The following is a 20851-nucleotide window of genomic DNA, read 5'->3' as shown; positions in this document are numbered from 1 at the left end:
AGCTCGGTAGCTGAACGCTGTGGCTGCTGCATGACCCTGAACAGGGTTTCTGAGGCTTTAAATCTTTACAGGAGCAGAAAGCTTCAGCTTTCTCCCATGGAGCGACTGGTGGATTTGAACTGCTGATCTTGTGGTTAGCAGCCTAATGTGTAACCCACTACGCTACCAGGGCTCCTTTGAGTTGCATGAGTCAATACTTTTTTTTGACTTGAACCACTTGAAGGTTTCTATCCTTTGCAATCAAGAAGACTGATGATACAAATGGACACTGGAAAGAGTCCCTGGTCAAAAGGAACATGCAGCTGGGGATGCCCAGGAAGCATCAAGGAACCCATTTTTCCCTTGAAGGGCCACCGCTCAAGGGTGGCTGGAATCTGTTTCACCCATTAGACCAGGACTTCCAGGACTCCTGGTCCCATCAGGGAAAAGACAGAAAACCAAAGTAGCCGCAGACAATCTATTTGTTACCAAGTTGGCTCCTTTCCCACCTAGCTGCCCTGGACACGGGTACCAGATGCTGATTATCAACAACACTGCTTGGGGGGCTTCCCTTTCTGATTGCCCAAATTTCTTGGAGGTAAATCTTGATGCCCGGTGAGCCCTGAGTGCTCAGTGACCTGGAGAAGGGTGGGGACTCACCAGGACTGTCAGCACTGAGGTTCCCACAGTGACATTCTCGTACAGGCTGACGTTGTACAGAGGCTGGCTGAAGATGGGCCGGTTGTCGTTCTCATTGACGAGGGTGATCTTCACTTTGGCATAGCCCACGTGGTCAGGCACACTCTCATTGGCAAAGAGCTGGGTACAGAGAACAGGAGGCTGGGTGAGCCCCCACATGCTCCCAGAGCCCTCACCCTGCAAAGTCCTCCTTGAGATCTGCTTGCCCCAGCCACAGAGCACCTGGACCAGTCACTGCCCATCCCAGATGGATGCTACTTCAAGTTCCTCTGTTGATTGCTCCACAGGGCCACTGATTCTATGGGGAGGGATGGCAGACGGGGCTGGGCTGGCAGGAGATGGGCATTAGAGGACCCCGATGTGGTACCTGGGAAAGTGCCAATCAACTCCTGGGAATTTCCCTGTCCCCAAAAAGGGGAGACCCCACCCAGTCTCTGCCTCTCAGTGGGCTTCTCTGTGCAGTCACACAAGGGAAAGGCGGCAGAGATGGTGGCAGAGGAATGAATTATCTCTTGCTTTCCCTGAAATCTGCCCATCTGGCCCAAGAAGATGGGGAGTAAGGCTTACATCGAAGTCATAGCGGTCCACGGTCTCATAGTCCAGCGGGATGGCTACCCGTATGCGGATGTCAGCTTTCCCTTGGACGGATGTGGGGGAGATAATGAAGTGATGGGAGTTGTTCCCCACCAGGTACACCTCAAACATGCTGTTTAGGCCCTGGAACAAGAGTGAAAGATAAGTCAGTCAGGAGGGCCAGGGCCAGAGTGGGAACGGAGCTGAGGGTTCCAGAGGGGGGCTGGGAGCTGTTTTGGTGGTGCTGCTGGTAGAGTGGGTTTGAGAAGGAGAGCAGGGCTTGTCTGTCCCCATCCCCCAGTGGTCCTGGTCTGGCTTCCGGACCTGCCTCGTCCCAGGCCTAGATGCTCAACATGCCTCTTCCAGTTCCTTCTCCTTACATCACCCCCTGGATGCCTGCAATATCTCTTCCAAGAGGTTTGACCCATCTTCCACCTGTTTCTTTCCTCTGCACTAGTAACCCCAATGGCGTAAGGGTCTGCCAGCCACAAGACTCAGTGGGAGATGGAAGATCCAAGTTAGGTGAGGAGGGAAGAAACAAAATGGGGTGGGCACGAGTGGCTGGGATGGGGGGACTTCATGGATGAAGCAGCATCCAGCTCCCCACTCCTCTCTGGAACATGCTCGCCGGGGAGGACAGTCGGTTTGCTTACACCCAGAAGACTGAGTGGCCACGTCAGCCCCCGTGCCCCCATGCTGTGGTCAGTGTGGTGATGTGGAGGACACTGGGCAGAGAGTAAGCATGGAGCTGCCACAGCCACCACGCTTCTCTTATATGCCGGGACCCCAACCCCACCGGCTAGGAGGCTGGGACTTTCTGGTCACATTGATCAAGTCCTGGGCCAGGCTCCCAGAGCCTCAGGGGTGCTGCCTGAGGCATCCTCATACAAAGCGTGATGTCTCCACGGACCCAAGTCCCTGCTTGGAAAGTGGCTCAACTTTCTCTTCCTGCCTGCTTGCCTGGGGAAAATGACTCTCAAGTGACTCCCTTGGCCCTGCAGGGTGGGCGGCCTATGGCTTGTAGCCAACCATTCTTGGATCTGCTGCAGGGGCCCAATTGGGTCCCGATGCCCACTAGGCTGACAGTGATGCCTGGGCACATCCTTCTCATTCAGCCCTGGGGACCCAAGCCTGAGCCCCTCTGGGAGCAGGGGTCCTTTCCTGCTGAACCCTCTCTTCTTGGCTGTCCAGGGAGTGTTGAGGATTCCCTTTTAGAACCAGCCCTGGTCCCTGTTAAAGTGGGGGTGGTCCTTGCACATTTTCAGTTCCCACCTGATTCAGGGCAGGGAGTTCTGTGCAGAAAATGACATTCTTAACCAAGCCTGTGACCTGGCTCTTCACCCCCAGGGGCTGGACTACAGACACTCAGACACATTTGTTGAATGAATGTGTTTTTTCCATTTTCTAAATTGGCAACACAGGGGCCTTTTCTGTCATTAGCTTTTTTTTCAGGGCTCAGAGGCTCTAAAGACAGCAAGTGGGAACAGAGCGTCCTTTAGTCCCACCTGCCAACCCTGGGGTCCAAGCAAGCAATGGGTTCTTGAGAGCCCCCAGTGCAGAGGGGCTCCCCTGCAGATTGTGGGGTACAACGCTTTTATGACCTGGTCAGACAGAAGGGACCAATGAGACACACAAAGGGACACTGATGGCCAAAGCCCCACCCTCTGAGAAGCCCCCTCCCTCCAGTGCCCAGGACTCCTCCCCAGCCCCTGCCCTGCCCTTTGGAGGCTCACTTACCAAGTTCTATCAGTGGGAGTTGGTCAGTCAAAGGGCATGGAGACAGGGAGAAGGAGCCGGAGAGACAGCCAGAGGAGGAAAGAACCAGAGAAAAGACAGTGAGAAAGATTCTGGGTCAGGTTAAGGGGCAGGGTCGAACTGGACCCAGGAACACACTCTGCTGAGAGGTACAGTCCTTCTGACCTTGGATGGGCATGTCTTTGGGGTCCTGAGGAAAGGGAGGTATGCTAGGGAGTGGGAAGGGACACAGAGGGAGAGGGACAGAGGCATGAAGGTGAAGAGGCCAGAGAAGGGGGTCAGGGCTCCACCTCAAGCCCACTCCACCCACATCCACATACATTAGGGGGCTGGGAGGGGAGGGACTATATCCTTAAGTCCTACTCCCAGGAAGGAGCCTGGTCCTTCCTCTTAAAACCTTTCAGGAAAAAAACCTCATCAGTGTCCTGTTTTTATTTTCCTAACATTAAAAAAATTATTGTAAACAGGGACATAGACAATTTTCAAATGATTTAAAAGAGAACAGCATCAAATCTCCATCTCCCTCTTGTTCCAGCCACCAGAGAACCTTCCTCAATAGTCCATTCTTGGACCCCTTTCCCCAGGAAATTCACGCAGGTACTTGCATGAACATATATCACAAAAAGTTGGCCATTTTATAATTTTTAAGTTACAACTCTGTGATATTAATTATATTCACCATGTTGTGAATCCACCACCATTATATATTTTCAAAAGACTTCCTTCATCCCAAACTCAGTATCCCCATTCCCAGATCCTGGTAACCACTAGCACCCTGTGTGTCTCTATGCATCTGCCTAGTCTAGACACTTCACACAAGTGGGATCACAATTATATTTGTCCTTTTGTGGCTGACTTATTTTACTCAGCATAAAGTTTTCAAGGTTTATTCCTGTTGTAACGTGAGAATACAAGGGATTTTTGTGTGTTGACTTTGTTTCCTGTAACTCCACTGAATTTACTTACTAGCTCTAACAGTTTGGGGGGCATTTTTTAGGGTTTTCTAGACTTATGATCAATGCCAGTGTAAGTAGGGATAGTTCTATCTCTTCCTTTGTAATTTGGATGCCTTTTATGTCTTTGTCCTGCCCAATTGCTCTAACCAGGGCTTCCAGTATAATGTAGAACAGCAGTGGTGAGAATGGGCATCTTTGTCTTCTTGATCTTAGGGACAAGTGTTCAGGTTTCATTAGTGAATATTGCAGTGCAGTGAATTACTTAATGTGCTCTTCTAATTATAGTCTTTGTTGTTAAGTGCCATAGAATTGGTGCCGACTCATGGCCATCCTGTTTAGGGTTTCTGAGGAGCAGCTTGTGGGTTTGATCCACCAACCCTGTGGTTAGCAGTCCATTGTTTATTCTACAGAACTATGGAGCCATACCAGGACTCCATAGTCTTTGAGACTCCCCTCTAGGGAGGGGACTAGGTGGGACTATACAACTAAGGTATATAAAGAACCCTAATGAGGGATGGAATTTGGGTGTGGCGCTGCAGGATCTGGACCACGAGGTCAGCAGCTCAAACCCACCAGCTGCTCCTCGGAAACCTTATACAGGATTGCTGTGATTCGAAGTTGACTCAGTGGCAATTAACAACAACAAGGGGACTGGTCAGTTTCGCATCCTTCTAGGCTTAAAACAAGCCATACCAGAGACAGAAAGGGGAGGCCTGACTACCACCCAGAAGACGAGACAGGAGTGGACCATATCCTTTGAACACAGGCTCCTTGTGCTGAGAACCATCTAGGTCCAGTAAACAGAGAACTGTATCACCAGAGACAACAAGAGACAGTGAGAAGCAACAGCTGAGGAATAGTAGCAGCAGGGGCTACTACTAGAACCAAGGGAGCAAGCAGCACAAGACGTCCAGTGGGCTCCAGTGCCCACAGAGCTAGAGGCCTACCGGTAGAGTGAGGTGCCCCTGGGCATCTAGCGGCAGAGCTAAACGAGTTTTGTAATGCTTGTCTGAGCAGGGCAGGAGCCAAAGGGTCACAGGACCAAAAGAGGTCAAGGGCTATGGGCACAGTAGATGGGGAAGCTGTCCTGAGCATTTCTTATCATGAATTGTAACTTCCTTAACAGATTCCATAATGTCTGAGTTCCGTGTGGTGATTGTAATGAATTATTAACCCAGCAGAGAAGTAGTGAATGGAGCGGAAGGACATTCCAGGTTGGCTGCAGAATTGGTAGAAAGGCTGGTAAAGGAATTGGAGGGTAGAGACACACCTGCTCTTAGCCTCACAGGAATCAGCCCTGTTGCTGCTCTTGTCTCCTCGTAAAGTGAGACAACGAGGTCAGAAGCTGGCCCCACGCCATTTTTATAAATCTGATGCTAACTACTGGCTTTTCATAAGACGGCTATTCTCAGGCTCAGGAAGTCCCCTTCTATCCCAGTGTATTGAGTACTTTTATAATGAAAGTGTTGGGATTGTGTTCATCAGGGTTAAACCAAGCATGCTAGGCCTACATCTAAGAGAAAACCAGCAGCCAAGACCACCGAGGGGAGAACGTCAGAGAAGGGGAGCTTTGGACTAGTTTTAGGGATGAAGAAACAAAATAGCCAGTTCCCCAAATCTGAAACTCTGGGGGTTGTTCCCAGCAACCTGTGTTTTTACAAGGTGTCCAAGAGATCCTAATGTTAGAGAAAGTCAAGGGAGGGAGCTTGTCTGAGAAACAGAAGGAAATCAACCAGTATGATGTGGTGTTTGGGGGCTGCAGGCTGAGGATAAGGATGAGAAGTGCATGAAGATGGTGCTGAGCTCAGTGTTGGCTCAGGACCTGGTACGGGCAGAAGTACCTGGGAGGATGAACCTATAGCATTCCTGGCTCCTCAGAGGGAGGTCTCCAGGGCTCTGTGCAGGAGACCTCCTCCCTTCTCCTTGATCCAAGGCCTGGGGCTGGCAGTTCACTGGGGCCTGATGCTGCAGTTAGGACCCCAAGAACTTTCCTGAGACCCAGGACCACCTTCATCCAATCTCCTCAAATGCTTCTCCTGCTCCTTCCAGAAGCTGCCCAGGTCACTTCCTGTTTAGACTTGGCTTGAGACTGTGAATCCCTTAAGATGGCTGCCCATGTGAGATGTTCACCCAGTCCTCAAAGTTGCTGCAAAATACCAGTTAACTGCAACACTCAGCTGGGAGCTTCTATGATCAGTACCTGGCACATCATAACCCGAACCTTCACAACAGCCCAAGGACATCAGCATCTGTACAGTCCTTTTAGAGTTCGAACCTGAGTCTAGAGAGGATAACTTGTCCAAGCCAGACAGCAACCAACAAAGCCTTCAAACTGCGTCTGTGTTGATTCTGAAGTCTAAGTGCTTAACCACCTCCTCTCCTCCTCTCTCTCGTGTCCCCTCCCCTTACCAACAAGGTTTCAGGTGCAAAGAACGTGTAGGGCATCCAGGGTGTCATTCCCTGCCCCCATCTTACAAATGGCAAAGGGAAGCCCACAGAGGCAGAGCCCCTATTTCAAGGTCAGAGTGGGCTGAGGGGGTGGGAGGCTGGAACTGTGGTTGGAGTGAGCCCCCTGGCTTTCCTGTGCCCTTGCCCACTTCCAGGACCATCCCGGGCTGCCTTTGTGCAGTGGGGAGGGGACAGTGGGGGAGGCAGGAGGCCCTCTTAGAGCTGTTGAGGGGGCGATTTTGTTGGGAAGGGAGATAAAGAGGAACATCAAAAGGAGCTCCAGCATGTGTGGAGAGGAGCCTGGTGGATTAAATTCTCTTCCAGCTGGGAGAGACGATGAGAAGGCTGATAGCAGGCAGTCTTGGGTCCTGGAGCCCAATCGCCCACTCTCTCCCCACCCGGCTCGGGAGCCGGCCAGCTGCCCGTGGGGAGGCCGCTGCAACGCTGCAGCTTTATTTATTTATTGGGAGGGGGAAGGACACATAAAATAACTTCTCGCTCCCTGCTTGCCTCCACCCCGTGCAGCCTTGCTTTGCTCTTGGTTACTGAAGCCTTCCCACCCCCTGCAGTGGGTATTGAGCAGGCCCCAGGGCCCACGTTATCAGTCAGCTGCCAGAAGGGGCTGCCTCACCACCCTAGCTCCCCCAAACTTGTCCGCCCCCACCCCCCGCCCCACCTATCGCCCCTCGTGGCCTCGAGAGTGGGATTTTATACAAATAATTGAATCTACCTGAGCCTCAATTTCTCCATCTGTAAAACGAGAAGAGCAAAGCCTTGCTGTGACTACTCGTCTTGTCAGTGTGTCTTACTCTAGTGGCCTGTGTGTGGCTGTGAGGCTGGAAGCTATGTCATCAGTATTTTAAATACCATCAGGGTCCCCCATGGTGGGCAGGTTTCAGCGGAGTTTCCAGACTAAGACAGACTAGGAAGAAGGAGAGACAGACTACTACTGCTGAATGTTGAGCCACTGGAAACAGCCTTGTGAACAGCAGCGGAACTTTGTCAGATGAGTGTTGGAAGATTAGCCTCTGAGGGTGGAAGGCACTTGGCACAGTGACAGCAGCAGAGCACTAACAAAGAGTAAAGACTGTGAGGTTGGCGCAGGACCGGGCATGAGTCCGAATCAGCTGGACAGCACCAAGCATAGGAGTCCTGGTATGGCACCATAGCAGAAACACTCAACCTCAAAGTTGGTTTGAACAGCAAGGTCAACAGTTCAAACTCACCAGCCGCTCCCTGGAAACCCTATACAGGGTTGTTATGAGTCAGAACCAACTCAACAGCACAACAACAATATAGTACTATTGTGGTTGAGTGGCAATATCATGGTAAAGTGCCTGGCACACAATATGTACTCAGTGAAAGACAGCTGTTTCACTGAATGTTCTAGAAGGAATACCAGAACAGAGGGGGAGGAGGTACTCCTGGGGAGGGGCTGATTTCTACACCTGGGTCAGGAACAGGAGGGGCAGACAGAGAGGGGTAAAGGCTGAGGAGGAGAAGGGCAATGTGGCATCAGATTTCATGGGGCGAGGGAAGGAGGCTTATAGAGGGTACTGCCTCAGGCTCCAGTGATCTACAAGCTTCAGAAACCTGGGAAAACAGATGCTGGTACCCAGGAGAGGATTAACCAATAAGCAAGGTAAGCATGGGCTTATTTGTGCTTATTTACTAATCTGCAGTGAACAATTTCATATGTGAAATTGCTTACTACATATGAATTAGAAAGCATAAGTAAACCTGTGCTTACATTGTTTACTGGGTGCTCTGTCAAAGACTACATTTTGCTCAGATCAACCATCAACACTCATGGAAGCAGCAGTCAAGAAATCAAACGACAAATTTCATTATGCAAATCTGCTGCACAAGATTTCTTTAAAGTGTTAAAGAGCAAAGACATAAGTTTGAGGATTAAGATGTGCCTGACATGGTATTTTCAGTAACCTCATATACATGTGAAAGTTAGACAACGGATAAAGGAAACTGTAGAAGAATTGATGCATTTGAGTTATGGTGTTAAAGGAGAATATTGAAAGTACCATGGCCTGCCAAAAGAATAAACAAATCTCCGTACAGCCAGAATGCTCTTTAGAAGCCAGGATGGCCATACTTTGTCTCTCATACTTTGGACACATTATGAGGAGGGTCCAGTCCCTGAAGAAGGACATCATGCTTGGTGAAGTGGAGGGTCAGTGAAACAGAGGAAGGCCCCAATGGGATGGATTGGAACGGTGGCAGCAGCAATGGGCTCAAACATAGCAACAATTGTGAGGTTGGCGCAGGACCGGGCAGTGTTTTGCTCTGATGTGTATAAGGTCACTATGTTGTAGTTGTTGTTAAGTGCCATCGAGTTGATTCCGATCCATAGCAACCCTGTATAGGGTTTCCAAGAAGCAGCTGGTGAGCTTGAACCTTTCAGTTCAAAAGACTAGGCAGTCTGACGCATTAGCCCACAGTGCCACACCAAGGCTACTAATTCGACGGCACCTACTGTCCCTGTCAGGATTTATAAATTTGAAGAGACTTTGAAAGGAGTCCTGATGGCTGTAAGGGAAGCCCTGGGCTGCTAACTACAACTTTGGTGGTTCAAACCCACCAGTGGTTCATCAGGAGAATGATGAGACTGCCTTGCTTCCATAAGGATTTACAGTCTGAGAAACACTAAGGAGTAGTTCTACTCTGTCCTATTCTGTCTCTACAAGTCAGACTCATCTCAATGGCAGTGGGCTTGAGGTTTGATTCTCTAGGAAGGTGCTGTGGGATTGGAAGAGAGACTCGTGCCAGCCATACCTAGAGGCAGAATCTTTAATGTGGTGATAACCTGTGAAATGCATATTCAGATTCATAAGTAAGCACAAATAAACCTGTGATTACCTTGTTTACTGGGTAAACCGACACTGCTGGTATCTCCCTGCATGTCCTAGGCTCCCATCCACTGACACCCTCTTTTCCCAGGTCCTCTGTGGGCTTGTGGTCAGGAACCTGCTTTTTTTGCACCTGCCATCCACTACTGTAAGTGACTGCAGCAGGCCCTTTCCCTCTCTGGGCCTCAGCTTCTTGGTCTGGAAAATGAGGAGCTTGGACTGGGTGGCTTTCTAAATCCTCATTAACTTGCACTGTGCTCTTTCAGATTGCTTTTCCAGCCCCTCCACTTCTCTCTCCTTTCTCTCTCTGCCTTCTCGGATACATCTTTCTGCCTCTCTTTCATTTCCTTTCTCTCCTTTTCCCTCTTTTCCTTTTATTTTCTTCTCCTCTTCCCTTCTCTTTTCTATTTTTTCCTCTCTTATCTTTCCACCTCTCTCCTTCTTCTTCTCCCACCCTTTCCTCTCTCTTTCCATCTTCTCCTCCCCCTTTCCTCCCCAGGTTATCTGTTGAATTCCACACACGCTTGCACAGACGGGATCAGTCTGAGGCTGCCTTGCCTTCAGCTTATCTCTGCTCCAAATGATTGATTTTTCCCTCTTTAAGAGTAATTTGCTGGTGAATTCCATGTATTGCAAAAACCCCTGTGAAATCTAATTCAATCCAATTGGCAGCTGGCACTTTGGGGGAAAGAATGCTAGAGAGCTGTCAATTTCATCCCTCGGATGTGTGTATTATCCATCCCTAGAAGAGGTCTCACCTGTACACACACATCTCCTTTCCCTACCTCCTTTCTCCAAAGGGATCTCATTGTTTGGCCCTACAGCCAGTCCCAGCTCTTCTGGGATGTGAATTAAAATTTGCACTGGGTACTGGCATTGAGGAAAATGAGGGACAGGTACTTTTGAATTGGTTTTCCTAATTTGGAGCTTGCCACTTCAATGCATTATGGGAATCTCCTATATCCAAAGCCCAGCTATACCCACCTATCTGTCTCCTTGTGACTTCCTCATTCTCTCCTATTCTTGGGTCCAGAGTCCCAGTTCCAGGGATCCACAAAGTCCTAGTCACATGGTTGGAAGTTCAATCCTGCTGTCTCTTTCTTTTCTGCCTCCCAGACTTGACTGGCCACCAGCTATTCTGGGCCTCAGTTTCTCTGATCTGAGAGTGGGTCAGGCCTGCATCAAAGATGATAGGGTCTGGTGTCTAGGTGACCAGCAGTTCTGATTTACCCTGCACTACAGGCTTCTAAGACAAGGGACTTTCAATGCTAAAACCTGAACAGTCACAGCATGCTAGGATAGCTTAGCTGTCCCTAGCTTCACTCACAGGGGTCAGTCAAAACTCCAGTCCAGTAGTGACTACCAGATCATGTATTTGGAGAAAACTAAGGAGCTCTGGTAGTGTAGTGGTTACGAATCGGGCTGCGAACCTTAAGGTCAGCAGTTCGAAACTACCAGCCGCTCCGAGGGAGAAAGATGAGGCTTTCTACTCCTGTAAGGATTTACAGCCTCGGAAACCCTGTACAGGGTCTCTAGAGTCGGAACAAACTTCATGGTACATCACCACCACCACCACCAAGGACTCTAAGCATCCTGATTTCCTATAGGTGCTCCCCAAAGCACTCTGATTCCACAGACTTAAGTCCCCATGAAGCACACAATGGAGTTGGTTCCTGCCAATAGGGATGGCTGCATATCTGCCCAGTGACATTCAGCCTTGGTGATCAATGTTCTGCATGCTTCCCACAGGGGGCTCATAAGTGCCTGTGTCCAGGATACAGCAAAACTAATTATACTTGCCCCGGGAATCAGAAGCGGCCATTCTGGCCTCATTTCTACTCCCAAAGATTCAAATCTGTGGGCTGCCCCGTCCCCCTGGGGATCAGAGCAACCTGCTTAGTGGGTCCTTACTGATCCGAAGTGGACTTTGGGGGACTGGCCAGGGGACATCAAACCCCAAACTAAACCTACTGATACTGAGTCAATTCCAATTCATAGCAGCCCTATATAAGGCAGAGCAGAGCTGCTCCTTAGAGGCTCCAAGACTAAATTCTTATGGAAGTAGAAAACCTCATCTTTCTCCCAAGAGCAGCTAATGGATTTGAACCTCCAATCTTGTAGTTAACAGCCCAATGTTTAGTCCACAGTACCACCAGGGCTTCAACTAAGGGACGGTTGTTGTTGTTGTTAGGTCCCGTTGAGTTGCCATAGTGACTCTATGTCCAACAGAATGAAACACCACCCAGTCCTGCACCATCCTCACAATAGCTGCTACACTTGAGCCCATTGCCCCAATCCATCTCATTGGGAGTCTCTCTTTCACTGACCCTCCACTGTACCAAACATGATGTTCTTCTCCAGAACGGGTCCCTCTTGATAGTATCTCTGAAGTATGAGAAAGGAAGTCTGGCCATCTTGGCTTCTAAGGAGCATTCTGGTTGTATTTCTTCCAATGGAGATTTGTTGGGGACTGGCGTGGCTCTCTAGGATAAAGCATTGGACCACAAGGTCTCTTTGAATTTCAAGGTTGGGCATTCAAACTCAATAGTTACTCCTCAGAAACCCTGTACAGGGCTGCTATGAGTTGTAATCGACTCGATGGCACTTAACAACAACAGGGTCTGGTAATACTGCCTGTGGACATGAAAAGCCTGGAAGGCCAAAGATACACAGGCCACCTGGACCGATTATCCATGTACAAAGGACAGAGGGGCCACAGAGGAAGTAGGAGGCCTGAACTCTGAATGCCAGGGCACCAGACTCCCCACCAAGACCCCACAGGAGCCAGGCCATGCACCCTCCAGAGGTTTCCCCAGATTCTTCCAACCTGTATGATCCAGAACCCCCCAGACCAATGGTCTTCAAATAATGGTTGTCATGCCAACTGCTGCTACCACTACTGAGTCCTCGTATGAATGTGTCAGGCATTGTGCCCAGTGCCTTACCCACACAGCATATCTGGTCTTCACAATAGGGATAGAGGGAAGTTATTGCTCTTATTGTTCCCAAATTATAGGTCCAGGTACAAAGGCTTCAGAAAAGGTAAGGAACCTACCCAAGGTCACAGAGCTGATGGTGTGACCCTGACATGAAGCACTGGACACGGCTCCCAGACCATATCGTCATGTGACACTCCTCCAAGGTCAGAAATAGATTCTGATCAGATTCAGCCAACTTGTACTCTTTCCCTGCACCTGGCCTCATGTCTCTCCCTTTCCCCATTGGCTAACGTTGGGACAGGGAGCTAAAGTGGGATGTCAGTGTTTGAAGAGGTACGGGAGGGAAGTCCAAAATGCAGGAAAAGGGTGTGTACCCCAATCTTCCCCAAGCCCTGGAGTTGTCCCACGCTCCCTCTGTGGCCCCTTCCTGGGGTAGGGACTCTGGGGCTGGAGGCTGAGGCCTCCTTGGTTTGGACTGGCTGAGGGAATGCATTCAGCCCTCTGCTTTCTGGTCAAGTCCTCCTCTAGACAAGGACAAGGGAGGGGCAGGGTGCAGAGCTGGGAGCTGGGCCTGGACCTCAGTGACTGCGAGGCTTTATTTACCATGCTGAAACTACTTACTTACCTGTTCCCACAGAGAGTGAAATGTGTGACAAGACAAAGAAATCTAAACACTTTATGGAAATCAGGAGGGGACATTGCCAGCCACTAATCACATCACTTGGTATTCTGCCATCTCTCCTCCAGTAGGGAGTTCGTCTTCCCCAGGCCTCTGGTTGATAGGGAAAGGGCTGAGGGCTGGAGGCCATGGGGAGAGAAGCAGCGAGCCCTTGAGGCAAACTATTTGCCCTCTCTGGAACGCCTGTTAAAATGAGGGATTCAATACTGCCCTCAGGATACTGCCCTCAGGAAGGAGCTCTGGTAGCCGTGGCTGTGTGCCATGGAGTTAGTTCTGACTCATAGCGACCCTGTACAAGGTTTCCGAGGCTGTAAATCTTTACGGGAGCAGAATGCCTCACCTTTATCCTGCGGAACAGTTGGTAGTTTCGAACTGCTGACCTTGTGGTTCACAGCCCGATTCATAACCACTACACTACCAGAGCTCCTTACAAATTGGGCTGCGAACCTCAAGGTTGGCGGTTCAAAACTACTAGCTGTTCCGTGGGAGAAAGATAGGCTTTCTGCTCCAGTAAAGATTTTCAGCCTCGGGAACCCTGTACAGGGTTGCTGTGAGTTGGAACTGACTCCATGACACATAACCACCAACCATGGAGTCCTAGCGTGGCGCTGTAGGTTAATGTGCCAGACTGCAAAGCTATTTGAACTGCAAGGTCAGTGGTTCAAGCTCACTAACTGCTACCCGGAAACCCTATACAACCCTATACAGGGTCGCTATGGGTTGGAACCAACTTGACGGCACTTAACAACAACAACATTGCCTTCAGGAGGTGCAGGAGGTAGGGCTCAAGACCTGGATCCTAGGAGCCAAGACAGGTTTGGGTGATGTCACCTTCCAACCTTCCTAGCCCTCTGACCTGGCACTGCCCAGTCTTGGGGGACAAAGATGCTGCAAATGCCCTGAGGAATGGGTCCTGGGGTGGAACGGGGCGTGGGTTCCAAGCAGATAGTTGCCTATAAGTATCCCAGCATTACTCCGGTCGAAGTCAAATTTTGGAAACTTTGCTGAGGGCCAACCTAACACAGTCCGCAACTTCCAAGCCACACAAGTGTTGGCCACACGATAATGATGAGTTGAATGGATAAAGGAACAAATGAGCGAATGCATGAATGAATGAACTGCATTATCTGTGAATGTGTGGGGTGTGAGAAGCCAACAGAATGAATATAGAGGAGGCAGGGCAGGAAGAGTGGTAAAATAAGACTATTAGATTCAAAGAGAGACTGCTAGAGACAGAGAGAACTAGAAAGAGACCCAGGGAGACAACCAGAAACAGAGCCCGTGAGCTAGGTGAAGCGCATTTGAAAGAGGAACTAAGTTAAGGTAACTATGAAACCAGGAAGCCAAGGTGGTGGCTATTTGTGGCAAACCCCATCTTCATTGCTTTAGCTCTTCCCCAGTCTGCCCCTTTGAGGCTCTGTCATTCTCAGCATTCAGACTCTAAACCCCAAGCTCATCCCAACCTTTACCTTCCCCATACATCTAAGCAGGCCCCAATCTCTGGCCCAGGTCCCCTACCTTCATCCATGCTCTCTATCACAGCCTTTGGATCACTAACCCCATCCTTCTCATGGCTACATTAAAGCACAGATCTGATGCTATCACATTCACACTCAAAAATCATCAATAGCTCCCACTGACTGATGAGCTATGATCGAAGTCATCCAGATATTCCAAGTCCTCAATGGAAAGCCTGCCTTTCTGGCTTTCTAGAAGGGTGGGCAGCACATACTTGCTGAGTGAAATGGCAGAGGAGACAAGGATGATGTTATAGGAAACTTGCTGAAAACTCTCACTTCATCTTTCTATTAACCTGTAGTAAAATTCATGTTTTTGGTGTCTGAGTCTAAGAATCTGAGTACATATATAGGTTTACGACCCCATCACCACAGTCAGGATACAGACCAAGTCCTGTCCATCACTCCCCAAATCCCTCGTCCATCCTTCTGTAGTCACCCCTTCCCCGACCCCTAAGTCTTGCCAACCATGGATCTCTTCTCAGTCACGATCGCTCGGTCTTCTGAGAATCATGCAGAATGTAACCATCTGAGATTGTCTTCTTTCTCTCAGCATAAAGCCTTTGAGTTTCATTCAATTCTCACGTCACTTTGTTATTGTCATAGAGTCCACTTGCCTCACGGTGACCCTGTATGCCCCAGAGTAGACTTGTGCTCTGGGTATTTCTGAACATAGATCACCAGGCCTTTTTTCCAATGTACTTCTAAACCTCCAACCTTTTGGTTAGCAGCCAAACATGTTAACTATTTGTACCACTCAGGGACTCCCACTTCACCTAGTCAACTGTTTATTTAAGCACAGTCCCACCCCTATGAAGACTCTAGGAATTGGCAGGGTACCAATTGAGCTGGTTCAAAAAAAAAAAAAAAAAAGGATGCAATGCTGGAAATACTCACTCAGCTATGCTAAGAAATTTGGAAGGCCAAAGGGTACCACTCACTGTTGACGTTAGATGGATGTTGGATGAAAGCAGAGAATACTAGAAGTATGTTTACCTGTGTTTTACTGACTATGCAAAGGCATTCATGAATCATAAATTATGAAGAACATCGGAGAGAATGGGAATTCCAGAACACTTTATTGTGCTCATACGGAACTTACACATAAAGCAAAGGGATACCGCTCGGTTTAAAATCGGGAGCGGTGTGCTGCAGGGTTGTATCCTTTCACCATATTTATTCAGTCTGTATGCTGAGCAAATAATCTAAGAAGATTATTATATGAAGAGCACAACATCAGAATCGGAGGAAGGCTCAATAACAACCTGAAATAAGCAGATGACACAACCTTGCTTGCTGAATGCCCAGAGGACTTGAAACACTTAAGTAATGAAGATCAAAGACTACATACAGCCTGGATACAGCATGGATTACAACTCAACCTAAAGAAAACAAAAATCCTCACAACTGGTCCAGTCAGCAACATCATGATAGATGGAGAAAAGATTACAGTTGCCAAGGATTTCATATTACTTGGATCCACACAACCAACACTCATGGAAAGAGCAGTTAAGAAATCAAACAGCATATTGCTTTGGGCAAATCTGCTGCAAAAGACCTCTTTAAAATGTTAGAAAGCAAAGACGTTATTTTGAGAACTAATGTGCGCCTAACCCAAGCTGTGTATTTTCAAGTGCCTCATATGCATCTGAAAGCTGGACAGTGAATAAGGAAGACCAAAAAACGAACTTGTTTTTGTTGTTACGTACCATTGAGTCAGTTCTGACTTGTAACGACCCTGTATAGGGTTTCTGAGGAGCAGCTGGTGAGCTTGAACCGCTGACCTTGCAGTTCAAACCTATCCTGCAGCCCAGTGCATTAAACCATAGTGCCACACCAAGACTCCAAAGAAGAACTTGTTGTTGTTGTTGTGCAGTGCCATCGAGTCAGTTCTGACCCATAGCGACCCTGTATAGGGTTTCCAAGGAGCAGCTGGTGAGCTTGAACCGCCAACCTTGCAGTTCAAATGGCTTTGCAGTGTGGCGCATTAACCCACAGCGCCACACCATGACACCAGACTAGTGCCTTTGAAATGTGGTATTGGTAAAGAATATTGACTGTGCTGTGGACAGCCAGGAGAACAAACACATCTGTCTTGGAAGAAGTACAACCAGAATGCTCCTTGGAAGCCAGGATAGTGAGACTCTGTCTGACAGACTTTGGACGTGCTATCAGGAGGGATAGTCTCTGAAGAAGGACATCATATTTGATGTAAGCAAAGAAGAGGAGAACCCTCAATGAGATGGACTGACACAGTGGCTGCAGCAATGGGCTCATACACGGCAACAGTTGTGAGGATTGTGCAGGACCAGCCAGTGTTTCCTTCTGTTGTACGCTATGAATTACAACAGAGTCATCAACACTTACAACAACATCCCTATCAGGACTTGTGAATATCTCCACCTGTACACACAGAGCTGGGAAGGTGAAGTTGTGCATCGTTCTAAAAAGGTTAGACATCTAGTGTGCCAGAGGAAGGCTCTGGAGGCAGATGGGAGAAGAGAGGCAAGTGGATTTAAAAAAAACAACTGCCTGGTAGGCCTGCTCTGTAAATGTTAGCAGAGTTGGACAGTCCCTAATGAGGGCAATTAAAACGAGTCATTATGCTGAAAACAGAAAAGTAAACACAAATACATATGCTAATTGGTCGGCTGCTGATTGATGTAAGGACAGCTGCCTTTTCCTGCTGCTGCGTCCATCTTCCGAATCCTGATTCTGTTATTACAAATCCTCCACCAGCTCAGGAAGTCCTCCGTGGCCCCTTGGGTCTCTACCTCCCTCAGGGGTGGCTCCTTTTCAGTGTCTTTGCTGGTTCATCCTCATCTCCATTAATGTGAATGAGTATCTATGACGCCCAAGGATGCTCAGAGTCCTGGTGTGGCACTGTGGGTTAATGTTTCAGACTTCAGAGTCATTTGAACTGCAAGGTCGGCGGTTCAAGCTCACCAGCTGCTCCTTGGAAACCCTATACAGGGTCACTGTGGGTCAGAATGGACTCAACAGCACTTAACAACAACAACAACAACAAGAATGCTCGGTCCTCAGTCCTCCTCTGCTTAGTCACACTCCTTTCCTAAGAGAGCCCATCTAGAACCACAGCTTTACATACAATCCAGACCTTTCCATCTCCAGCCTGGCTGGGGCTGGCATAATTGTATAGACTTGTGAGAGCCAACTGTTAAATGTCCTAGGAGAGTCAGTGGGCTTTACGTTAGCAGCTTGAAATCAGCCACGTTGTTGTTGTTGTAGTGACCCTGTATAGGGTTTCCAAGGAGCGGTTGCTGAGTTTGAACCACTGACCTTACAGTTCATACTGGCCTTGAGGTGGAGTGCTTATCCTAAGGTACCACACCAGGACTCCTGAAATCAGCCCCAGTATGGAGATCACTCCAGAGCCAGTTGTTCAACATTTGTCAGCATACCCCATTGACCTTCTCAGCATCTCCATTCCATGCCTAACAAACATGTCAAATGTACCATGTTGAACGTTAACCTACAGAATACACCTCCACCTCATTAAATCTGTTGCTTACCTTCTCAGTAAAAATTCCATTCTTCTAACTGCTTAGGCCCAAACTGTTCCCTCAGCCTCCATGCATTTTCTATCAGTCTACCCTACTGACTCTCCCTTCAAATGAGACTCAGGAGTGCCCATATCTCATTCCTCCAAAGCACCACTTCGACCCAATGTCTCATCTGAATGACTGCTCACTTCCTAACTGCTGTCTTTGGCCCTTGGCCTCTACTGTCTACTCAACTCTTGATAGTCATCAAATCCTTTTGAAACTTCAATTCAAGCAGGCCACTTCCCTGCTCCTTACTGGGCGTGAAAGCTGAAGTCCTTACAACGGCTCCCAGGGTCTACACAATCTGCAGCCCCTTGTACCCTGCTCTCCTCTCAGACCTTCTAGGCACATGGTTCTCCTTGCTTTCCCTTACTGCCTCAGGGCCACTGCACTTGCTGTTCCCCCTACCTAGAATGCCCTTCCTTCAAACATCCAACAGCCTCCCCACCTCACTATGCCAACACCTCTGCTCAAATGTCGTAAGAGGACCATCGCTGACCACACAACCCTTCCCCAGTATTCCCTGAAGCCCCTTACCCAGCTTTATTTTTCTTCTCCATGACTCTTACCACCACCTGTCATATGACTTGTTTGTGTCTTTAATCTTCCACCACTAGAACGTAAACTGCTGACGTCCATTGTGCTCACGGACCCACCCTTAGTTTATCTAGAGTAGCTTCTGCACTTAGTAGGTGCTCAGAAAATACCTGTTGAACAAATGAATGAATGCATCCCCATCTCCCAGTCAACTGAGATGCCATTCAGGGACATCTCTTACTTTTCCTGCCCCAGGCCTGTGAGCACACACTACCCTATATGTTTAGCTAGCCATTGGGTGTCTTTTGCCTTGCTGTGTGACCTTACATAAAAAATCCCCTCTCTGAACAGCAATATCATCTGCCTATTGGCACTAGATTCAGGGCACTTGACAAAGGAGAGGAAAACTAGATGCTTATAGCAAGGATGTAAATGGATAACAACTGTGATTTTGAACCTTTCTTTGCAATCTTAATTCCTTTTTCAAATTAAGTGAGTAACAGATGGACAAACTGAGGCCTGGAGAGGGAAATGGAGGTCCTGTTACATGCTTCTGGGGACACAGTGGTAAAATTGCTATTGCAACCTCTGTGGGTCTCCCTTCCACTCCCCTAACTCCCTGCATCCAAGGGCATTTTTAGGATTTATGAGAGCCAGTTGACGTCACATTGTCAGTTTAAACTCAGTCATAGTAGAAATACTACACCATGTAGAGCACCAGGTACTGAAAATCTAGGCATGTTCACCCCCAGACCCCTCCTGACCCATTCCAGGAGACTGAGCCAACAGGAGCTCAGAAAAGTGGAGTTGAGTACAGGATCTGGGGTGCCCCTCCCTCTCCACCACTGCCCAGCAGGACTCCTCACCTTCCTGTTACTTGTTGATTAGGATCTTTCACAGCCCAGGGTAACATGATGGGTGAGACACACAGGTACAACTCCCAGCTGAGCTGAGCTTACCTCTACCCTTCAAGGCACAGGATCCATAAAACATGCCATCTATTCTTGTCAAGGGTGTGACAAGGGTAGGGAACAGGGTGGGTAGGGGGGTTGCAGAGGAACAAACTATGTTCTAGGGCTAAATGGGGCTTTTCTTGGCCAACAGTGAAGGGGTACCATGGTGGGCATGGCCAGTCAAGAGGCAATGGAGAGAGCGGGAGGGAGGTTGAAGTTTGTTAGTGTCGCTTTTGATCCCCGTGGGAGTCTTCAGGAAGACTCAGCTCATTTAGGGAGTATGACTTCTTAGATAAAGTGATTCCAGCTCTCTCCATCCATGCCAGCTCTGCTCAAACATGTGAGTGATAGTGGGCGTGGGGAGGGTACCCACCAGGGAGGTGAGTGAAGGGGGAACAATTCCCCAAATCCAACATGAAAGATGAATTCCAGCTGGGGGAGCCATAGGAACTGGAACCAGGAGGGGATGAAGAGCTGCCCAATAGGCCCTGCTTCCCATCCCTCCCAGGGTTATGTACCGGGACTGGTATAAATAGCCTGCTAATTAGATTTACGGATGAGACTAAATTCAGAGGTGTTTGAATCACCACCAAGGACACCCTATGATCCTCAGGGAGGATGGAGCTTAGCAGGCTGGGAGGAATCACACCATGGGATGCAGGCATGGACAGAAAAAATCCTAATAGTCATCATCGTCATAGTAAGAGTCCTGCAAAGGCAACTGAGGAGAAGTTAATAGGAAAAGGCACATGCAGAGCCATCCTGCTTTCCCTGGCATTGCTTCTAAACTCGAGTGGATCTGCTTTGAAACAGGGCTTCGAAGCTGACTCAGTCAAGGCCACAAAGTGAAACTGGAATGGACCCAAATTTGTAAAATGTGGGAGAACCCCAACAGGAAATACTATGTGTCAACACCTTGCTAGAAACCTACTCTCCCTCTTAGAGAAAACAAGGGTAATGTGCACATTGCAGAGATGAAAATGGCAGAGCCCCACAGAGGATGGCGGTCGATTGCGCTGCTCTGAATGTGTGCTGGTCTCCTCAGTCCTGGTCAGAGTCCAGTCTCTGGCAGCAGGGTCCGGAAAGGGATCACTCTGCCTCTTTTGATTCTCCCATTCCAGGGATTCAGCTCATCATTTTTCCTATCTGGCTATTATCCCATTGCACCCAAATTAAAAACAAAATACAGATCTGTTCTGATTTTGCTTCTTTGGCTGGGATTAAGATGTTTTGAACCAGTTCTAAGCCTTGCTTTGAAGTCAAAGATCTTTACTGGGAAGCCTGAATCTTGGGGGAGGGACCCAAGAAATGTGGGCTGAGGCTATGAGACAACAAGCAGATGCCTGCCCAATGCCAGGACAGTGTGTGTGTGTGTGTGTGTGTGTG

The 20851-nt window shown here is 48.7% G+C and overlaps 1 protein-coding gene across 1 annotated transcript in view; it reads right to left on the bottom strand.

The window, feature by feature from the left end:
- CDH23 (cadherin-related 23) overlaps nt 1-20851 on the bottom strand; it is a 569346-nt gene that overhangs the window by 225136 nt on the left and 323359 nt on the right. Inside the window, exons 12-14 of the mRNA XM_006835863.1 lie at nt 11321-11326; nt 1246-1395; nt 640-798 (exon numbers count right to left, since the gene is read on the bottom strand). Of these exons, the coding sequence (XP_006835926.1) occupies nt 640-798; nt 1246-1395; nt 11321-11326 (315 nt within the window). The remainder of the gene's footprint in view (nt 1-639; nt 799-1245; nt 1396-11320; nt 11327-20851) is intronic.

This window comes from Chrysochloris asiatica, unplaced genomic scaffold (assembly GCF_000296735.1).
Source record: "Chrysochloris asiatica unplaced genomic scaffold, ChrAsi1.0 scaffold00020, whole genome shotgun sequence".
In the NCBI taxonomy this organism is placed as follows: domain Eukaryota; kingdom Metazoa; phylum Chordata; class Mammalia; order Afrosoricida; family Chrysochloridae; genus Chrysochloris; species Chrysochloris asiatica.
Note: the sequence above shows the minus strand (reverse complement) of the source record. Positions and strands in the feature narration are given on the sequence as shown.